Below are 9,505 nucleotides of genomic sequence, written 5' to 3' on the forward strand. Positions count from 1 at the left end.
AGTCTTTTAATAAAGTTTTATTTAACTTTTTAAGCTGTACAGCGCTCTTTGTTCTTTATTTGCTTGTAAATACAGAACACAATACAGTAGAACAGAGCAGAGGACAGTGGTCATGGTGAGAAAGAAGCAGTTCCCAGGTTAGCTGTGGTCATCTGAACTGGTCTCAAGCTTGCCAGCAGGGTCGGTACACTCTCCCGATCATGCACCGAAGCACTAAATAGAACCAGAGAACAAAACACTGAAGGACTAAAGGACCAAGAAATACCAAGATTGTAGTCCATCTGTTTCTGCATCACTTGTTAACTTTGCTTGACCCCATTCTTCAGTCTTCAGGACCCCTACAGGACCACCACAGAGCAGGTACTATTTGGGTGGTGGATCATTCTCAGCACTGCAGTGACACTGACGTTGTTGCATGTTAGTGTGTGTTGTGCTGGCACAAGCGGATCAGACACGGGTTTGTACACTTAACTGTCCACTCTATTAGACACGCTTACCTCTTTGGTCCACCTTGTAGATGTGAACATAGAGATGATAGCTCATCTGTTATGGTTCTTCAAGGGTTCTTAAATAAAGAAAATGGTTTTCTTTATAGAACTGAACACTTAAAGAATCCTTTGCATGAGTAAAGCATTCTTCAGATCGATGGAAAATATGCTGTAGATGGTTCTCTATAGAACCTTTTTGAATAGGGTTCTATTGTTACAATGTCAAGCCTATAGAAGAACCCTTTTTAAAAAGGTTCCATATAGAAACACATAAAACACATCCTCTATCAATCTAAAGAACGCTTTCATGATGCCTAGAGCCCTTTTATCATGCAAAGTGTTCTTTAGTGAAGAAAATGGTTCTATATAGAACCATAACACTCAAAGAACCCTTGAAGAACCATTGTTGTAAGTGTGTAGTTCATCAGTGGTTAGTTTCTGGCCACAGAACGCTGATGGCAGTTGATTCTCAGCCTAGCAGTGACACGGAGTGGTTTAAAAACCGCGATGAACGGGTGTAAAGGGGGTCTAACGGGTGTAAAGGGCGTCTAACAACTGATGCAGAGAAGCAGAAGGACTACAATCTATGATTGTAGAGCTACAGACTGAGTCTATTATGGTAAGTGGACCAAAGGTATGATTTTTTGTCATAAGTTATATCTCTGTGCCACAAATAATCACAGATAACATGACAAACAGTGTAACAACATTAAGTTTTGCCCATTTGGTCTGTTTTGATGTTTTATTGACATTTCAAATAAATAATACAGCAGACCCTCAATCACCTTACACTGCGATTGCATCCAAAGTACAATCTTAAAGATGGTTCTTCAAGGGTTCTTAGGAAAGACAGTGGCTCTACATAGAACCATGAACACTCAGAGAACCATTTGCATGCCCAAAGGGTTCTTCGCATGGTGAAACGGTTATTCAGATTGATTGAGACTGTTGGATATGGTTCTACGTACAGTACCATTTTCAAATGTGCTTTATAGTACTAGAAAGGGTTCTTCTACTGTTACAAGCTTGACATCGTAACAATAGAGGAACCTTTTTGGTTCTATATAGAATCATTTCCAAAAAGGCTCTATATAGAACCATATACGTCACATTCTCCATGCGAAGAAACATTTAAGCACACTAAGGGTTCATTGAAAGTTCATCTATTTAGAAACATTGTCTTTACTAAGAACCCTTGAACAACCGTCTTTTTAAAGAGTGTAATCCGAGTTGTTTTCGAGGTGAAGGACATAAAGGAATGGCCAGTCTTTTGGGGGTCAGCCCTAGCCTAACATGGACACTACCGTCTAAGGAGCTGCCTGACTCGATCAGCTGCATCAGACAACGCTGTAATCAGCTGGTCCTGAAGCATGAATAACTATTATTTCCCAAAATCCAGCAACGTCTAACGGTCCAAGGCACGAGCATGTAGGGCACATATGAGACGAATGACTTGAGGAATTCGACGAAGCTCAAGTTGGCTTCTTTTTCGATTTTTTGCACTCCACCTTAAATGGTGCAGCAGTGACATTCAGGCAGCTGTACAGGTCACAGAATGTAACTGCTGTTCCATTTAAAGTGGAACGGGGAATTCAAGGAAACGTAGTGAATAAGAAGACAACTTGTGCCTTGTGGAATTTCAGACGTGAAAACCACTTAGCACTGCGGAGGTAGTGTTAGAAAAAGCACTGTTATGCACAAATAAAAATTGTTCTTATTAAAAAGTGAAAAATAATAAGCCACCTACAGAAATGTTTACTGAAGGTTCACTGGCCATACCTCCCAAAACTAAGTGGACCAGATAAAATGGCCAGTGAGTGTAGGTGGGTGTGCCTAATAGTGACTACTGAGAGTAAACAGAAACTCGTGCTGTATCCTTTGACTGAACGTTGTCTGCACGCAAGTCGACTCCAAGCCATCGTGCATTTTTGGAGAATTACGCTGTTGTGTTTGAAAGCAGCTCTGCTGCGCGGATTTGCCTATTGTGTTCTCAGCTAAGTAGTAAAACACTCCGCATGTTTGGAAAGCTATACAAACTCTGGTGAGGATCAATGTCATAGGTGCTGTCAAAACTTTGAAATCCTATCTTTTCTTTCCTCCGAATGACTCAAAATGACTGAGGAGAGTGAAACCGCTTTGACGAAACACATCACCCGACCGACTGCACGGCCAAGCCAGGCTACCAGCCACGTTCTAGTACCGCATTCATCAATGAAGCAGAACAGAAAAGTGGGAGAAGGCCTACGTGTACTGTCCAAGTCTCTCCTGGCCATGGAGATGAGGTCATCTGCATCACGTCGCTCATCTTTCAGGGTTCCAGCAGGAGCGCGGTCCGTTCTCAACGGCGACAGGAAAGGGAAGGCTCGGCCTAAGGTGGAGCTTGGGTCACTCCTGGCGGCCCCCTTCGATCCCAAATCCTGAGGGAACAGACCATTGATAATCACCAAGCAATACCTACAGGCCAGTGGCCTTCTCCGCTGACCGGCCACCGCAAGCCGTCTCTTCTGAGCACAAACCACTGTTTCCTCTTTAAGGATTTATTGTATGGAAGCTTGTATCATTTTTTTTTTTCTTCTAACCACACCTGGAGATGTTTAAAGTTAATTTGGACAGCCCGCACCCAAAAGCTCCTGAACTGCCCTGGTGTGTCGTACTGAGTATGGAACCTCACATGGAAGAAATGGCTCAAATTGCAAAAGAGCTTCCCATGCCTCACTTTGCCCCCTGTTTTAACGAGATCACAGTGGCCCCTTTTATTCGTAGCCACGGCTTCCCCCCATGAGCCTGAAGCCTCTCCTCCATTTGATTGTTCCATTACTGCACTGATAACTGTTACAACATGAGGATCATTCGGCTCTTTCCACGGAGAAACCTACTCCAGGACTGTGCTTTAGGAGTGGAGCCAAACGTACACCTATTGGGCTGAATGTCTCAATCTCTCCACGAGTGCGGATTGTGTAACTAAAGCTGTGAAAGGTTTAAAGAAATATTTTTTTCTAAATAATATTCATTCAAGGGCATCACACAACTGTGAATAGCTGTACTTTAAATGGACGCACTTAAAAAAATCAGACGTGCTGTATATGGATATAGGGTATATGGATCAGAGTCGAGAACACATTTCAGACTTTTAACTGTTTTTGATTTGAGTGACCCTGTACCTTAATTAGGTTTATTTCATGAAAATAAATAACTGAACATTTCATTTTGTCACTACCAGAACAATCATAACTCTACCCAAACTTTACCAAATGTTTCAGCAGTGACTGTTTCGGTGACAATTTTAGCTCATTTTGAGCTCAAAAACTACCAGTACATGACCATAGACAGCTTTAAACAGCTGTTCACACATAAAATCATTTTCTTTATTAAATCACAAAAAAAAAGTTTATTTACATGAAAATGTGTTTCAGTAGTGACGATTCTTAATGTTCCTTTTGGGACACATTTACTTCAAAACAATGGGATCTAACTGCTCACCATATGGCCATGAGGGACAGGGATGCAGCCTCACTTCCTGCTCTAAAATTCTTTGCGTTTCGGTAGTGACAATTTCAGCTCATTTTGAGCAGAACCCAAAAGTGCTAGCCAGTACATGACTACCACACACAGCTTTGAACAGCTGTTCACACAGAAAATCATCATATTTTTCATTAAAACACAAAGTTCATTTAAGTGCAGAAAATATGTTTCGGTAGTGACAATTCTTAACGTTCCACACTGATTTTCAGACTTTGGGACCTATTTACTTCAAAACAATGGGATCTAACTGTTCACCATGTTGCCATGAGGGACAGGGATACAGTCTCATGCCTGCTCTAAAACTCTGTGTTTCGGTAGTGACATGGAAACATGGGACAGAGTTTTCTGAATAAAGTTTTAATTAAACTAAGTATAAATAAATCTATTTTTGTGCACAGTTTGAACCTTTATTCAGTAGAATAGTCCATGAAACTGCTGCATTATGTGGTGTTGAAAAGCGCCTCACACTTCATACAGCATGTTTCTGAGAAGATTTACAACTCATTGGTGATGCATAAAGTGTGGTAAGATTGAATAATGCTGGATCTTCAGGATACAGGCCTACTCAGCAATCTCTCTCCCTCTCTCTGTGAGGTAGCAGGCTAAAGATAATTACATAAGTAGCCCATATTTATTTTGGAATAGGCCCACTATGCATCACCAAAACTCTAATCAAAGACAGTTTTCTTACTTATCACTTCCCACGATGAAACTAGGAGGAGGCTAGTGAATCTGGCGGCTTATGTCCTTTCATTTGCCATTTAAAACTGAAAGATTAGCTCTAACTGTGAATTTATAGAGGATGACAGAGAGAAAAGTTCTGTCCTGCTTCAGTTTCATGCATCATCCTGTAGTTATGTGCGCACAAGCTGCTGTGATTGCGTCAGATTTCTCGAGAATCTTCTGCCCACACAGACTGTGAGTGAAACTCTGTTGAAATAAGTGTTGGTAAGTAAGTTTTCACTGACTGTTGTTAGCGTTTGATACGCTTTGCTAGCAGTGTTGATCTCTAAAAACTAAAACTTTATCTGTGCAACTTAGCCTAGGCTAACTGTTAACGACATGCAGTGCAGCAGTAGCTTATTTCTTTGTTTTATTTTGATGTATTTATTTATTTAAACAACATTGTTGTGAATTTGGTCACTGTTCAGTCTGGTTACCCCTGAGTTCCCATTACATTCAAGGTTTTAGGTTTAGCTTAATAAGCTAGTCTGAGGAGCCGTTTTTGTTTTATTTCTTGGTTTAAATAAATGATTTGAAGAACCATTCAAAGTTCTTTTTAGCACAATTTCAGTAGCTCTCTATGACTAAAGTAGAGTTTCGTGTTGGACGAGTAACCGAGGCTGGCTCTTCGGACGAGCTAATGAGCTAACAGAGCTAACAAGTGTTAACATGTTGGATGACAATGATGACTTGTCTTCTACGCAAGTCATTTTCTCCTCAGTGGACAGTGTGACAGCATGTTATTTGTCAGGGAAATACACTGACCAGCCATAACAACCTTGTTTCTACACTCACTGCCCAATTTATCAGCTCCATTTACCATATAGAAGCACTAGATTTACAGTTACAGACTGTAGTCCAACTGTTTCTCTGCATACTGTGTTACCCTGTTCTTCAGTGGTCAGGACCCCCATGGACCCTCACAGAGCAGGTACTATTTGGGTGGTGGGTCATTCTCAGCACTGCAATAACACTGACGTGGTGGTGGTGTGTTAGTGTGTGTTGTGCTGGTACGAGTGGATCAGACACAGCAGTGCTGCTGGAGTTTTTAAACACTGTGTCCACTCACTGTCCACTCTAATAGACACTCCTATCTTGTCAGTCCACCTTGTAGATGTAAAGTCAGAGACGATAGCTCATCTGCTGCTGCACAGTTTGTGTTGGTCATCCTCCAGTCCTTCATCAGTGGTCACAGGATGCTGCCCACAGGACGCTGCTCGCTGGATGTTTTTGGTTATCAGTCCAGCAGTGACACTGAGGTGTTTAAAAACTCCAGCAGCACTGCTGTGTCTGATCCACTCAGACCAGCACAACAAATGGACAATGAGTGTAGAAACAAGGCGCTGCTTTTAATGTTGTGGCTAATCAGTGTACATTTTCATGGATTCTGCACCTGACTAATGTCTGCTAGTTAGACCGCATCTTCCTCCAATTTCTCAGCGTTTCTCTGCATTCTTGGCAACATACTCACGTTCAGGCACTTATATTCAGAGGTAGACAAGTATAACTTGTATAACTTGTAATGGGATATTTTTGATAATTGACTAGTAAAACCATGGTGATGCATAAAAGGCCATAATAGTGGTAAGTTTAATGGCTAAAAATTCCCTACGGTGATTATGAATGGGATGAACCTGCTCACTCTACTCTAGTGAGGGCAGAAAGTGTCCATTTACAGAAGATATAAAGTGTAAACCAGATACGGAAAGTCTGGTAGCAGCAACCAGTGATGTTCAACTGGCATTTCATCATCTGGCTGCATTTTATGGTCACAGATTTCAGCCGCAACCTGCATGTTGAGCAGTACCCAAAAACGCTAGCCAGTACATCACAGCTTTGAACAGCTATACACATAAGCAGTACAAAAGTTTATGTAAAAATGTTTCAGTAGTGACGATTCTTAATGTTCCACACTGATTTTCAGACTTTGGGACACATTTACTTCAAAACAATGAGATCTAACTGCTCACCATGTGGCCATGAGTGACAGGGATGCAGCCTCACCTCCTGCTCTAAAATTCTTTGCGTTTCGGTAGTGACTGTTCGGTAGTGACAATTTCAGCTCATTTTCAGCAGAACCCAAAAGTGCTAGCCAGTACATGTCTACCACACACAACTTTAAACAGCTCTACGCGCATTAAAGTCATCATATTTTTCATTAAAACACAAAGTTCATTTAAGAGCGGAAAATATGTTTCGGTAGTGACAATTCTTAATGTTCCACACTGATTTTCAGACTTTGGGACCTATTTACTTCAAAACAAAAGGATCTAAATGTTCGCCATGTGACCAGTAGGGACAGGGATACAGTCTCACTTCCTGATCTAAAACTCTTTGCGTTTCGGTAGTGACATGGAAACGTGGGGCAGAGTTTTTTTTTTGTTTGTTTGTTTGTTTTTTTAATAAATAAGAAAAAATAAGGTGTAAAAAAAGCAACATTATTTAGCTAATTTTACAATAACCAGAGGTGCACCAGAATGTAAACTGGAACATTCTGATGTGTTGATATCGAAAGCTATAATACTGGCACTATTAGCAGCATTATTAATTATAGTTCATCATTTTTTTATTTACTTATTTATTTGTTTTACGCACTTTTTCACATTTTGCTTGACTCCTCACAATATCCTGTCTATCTGTAGACATTTGTGAGTGTGAGTCATGACATAGCACTAGTCCAGAGGTTGGCAACGTGAGGCTCCGGAGCTGCTTGCAGCTCTTTTACTGCCCTGTTGTGGCCCCACAGCAGGATTAGATATTTAGGTAAAAAATAAAATAATCCTCCTTTACAGTAAAATAAAGCTCTGCTGATCGTTCAGCACAGTTTTAACAGTAAATGGTCTTAAACGCTGGAGTTGATGTAGCCTATATCTGCTAATTCACTCTTTAACCCTGGTTGTTGTACAAAATGCTGGTCACTTAGCAACATAGACTACGTTAAAGAACGTAACATAGCTAAAGAAAAGGCAAAGAGAAAGATTTAAGATAAACATGATAATTTAGAGACTAATTAACTTGTTTGCGTTTATAATCACTCCAGCTGGTTTCCTGATACGATTAATCTGCAACAAGAAACTGGCAGTCAGTTTCTCATGCACCAGCTTCTTCTTCCAAGTTTCCTGTTCCTCCTTAAATGGTCCAGCAGGAAAATTCGAACAAGAAACTGGCAAATGAGACGCTGACTTCAGCCTCGTAAAAAGTCGATCGCTGAGAGACTATTTAGAAGAAGCTATTCTGCTTTTGCGGAAAAGTTTCCTGCCAGAGATGCGAGAAAATCAGCTGTAGTTGACCTAAAGCTTCAGGCAGAGCAAAGTTAGTCTGCGTTTCTTTAAATTTTTTAGCCTATACTAGAACATCAGCACATACTGAGACATGTTTACAGCCAAGATGGTAAAATGGACATAAACTGTTGTGGCTCTCAAGGTGGTTTGATTTTTGTTGAAAGGACAAAATGGCTTTTCTTAACATTTGGGTTGCAGCCCCTGGGCTAGGCACACCATGTCAGAATTTTGAAATGAATTATCAAATTAAATTCATGGAGAACACAAATTTATGATTTGCCAGCATTGGATGACTGCTGCGTCGCATAGTGCCTTAAATGGCATAGCTACCATAATAAGAGTCCTCTATAATTGCACTGTTTAAATAAGGTAACTTGATTTATTTGGACAATTACTGAACATTGTATTATTATTATTATTATTAGTAGTAGTAGTAGTAGTAGTAGTAGTAGTAAATATAGTGATTATATTTATTTCTATTGCTAGTAGTAGCACTAGTAGTTGTATAATTTTTTTGTGTATTGACAAGCAGTGTGACAAATGTCATGCAGCCAATAGTAGGCTTGCCTACACTTATTCATTCATTCATTCGTTCATTCATTCGTTCATTCATTCATTCATTCATTTTTGACACTCATTAAGATGACGTGACAAAATCTGCTGAGGAAAAAAAAACTGCTATCAGCAAATATTAACTGTTACAACACCTGATTATGTAAACTGATCCTAGCAAATTACAGGAAACAGAAAATTTAATATAAAATAGCTGATATGTCCAACTATAGAATCTTCTAAAACATATTTTAACTACTGTGGTCAGATCTGATCATTCGATCATCCTACGTTCAGTAGCACTACTTACTGAAAGGATGAAGATCCTCTTCATCCCATCCTCATCAGCCAGTCTTCCCTCTATGAGGGGGAGTCTTGAGAGAGCACCGGTCTCCACTGCATTCATTACTTCCCCCAACACTGAACTCCAACTGCTTTGGCCTGTCCTGTCTTCTTCCATTCTGCCTGCGGGCAAAGCGAGGGTTGCCGAGTGAACGGCACACCTGGCGAAAAGTGCAAGAGCAAAAATGAGCAAAGACGAGTTGGTCATGATGTCAGGACGTGGTCAGCTTCTTTGCAGAATCAGTGCTTGACCTGGTGTCGCCTGTGCCGACTGCTTCCTCGAGACTCCAGCGACCTCTTTTATAGTCCTGAAACTGAAAAGAAATGAGTTGTCCACCATTGGACAGCGGTCTGATAGACGGTAGTGACGTTATTGCTTTCTGCATTTCCTTCTACTATTAATGGAACAGAACAACTAAGAGGGCTCCAGCTCTCGAAGAGGTGGGCGCCCGGTCATAGGGGTCTATTGTGCGGGCCATAATTTGAGAGAATGTTGTTTGAGTGTTTTCCACTGTTTACACGAATTCACTGTTGGTTTATGAATGACCGGCTTATAAAAGTACTTAGGATAATTTGATGTGGATGCATCAGAAAGAC

At 40.6% G+C, this 9,505-nt stretch overlaps 1 protein-coding gene across 1 annotated transcript; it reads right to left on the reverse strand.

The window, feature by feature from the left end:
* Positions 1-26: 26 nt before the first annotated feature.
* On the reverse strand, positions 27-9,166 carry pmch (pro-melanin-concentrating hormone). The gene is made up of 3 exons (XM_036575570.1): positions 8,877-9,166; positions 2,734-2,905; positions 27-213 (listed from the first exon to the last, which is right to left on the reverse strand). Exons 1-3 carry the CDS (start codon positions 9,114-9,116, stop codon positions 164-166), a joined length of 462 nt encoding a protein of 153 aa, XP_036431463.1. The 5' UTR covers positions 9,117-9,166; the 3' UTR covers positions 27-163.
* Between the last annotated feature and the right edge of the window lie 339 nt (positions 9,167-9,505).

The sequence above is a fragment of the Colossoma macropomum genome, unplaced genomic scaffold, assembly GCF_904425465.1.
Source record: "Colossoma macropomum unplaced genomic scaffold, Colossoma_macropomum, whole genome shotgun sequence".
Taxonomy (NCBI): Eukaryota; Metazoa; Chordata; class Actinopteri; order Characiformes; family Serrasalmidae; genus Colossoma; species Colossoma macropomum.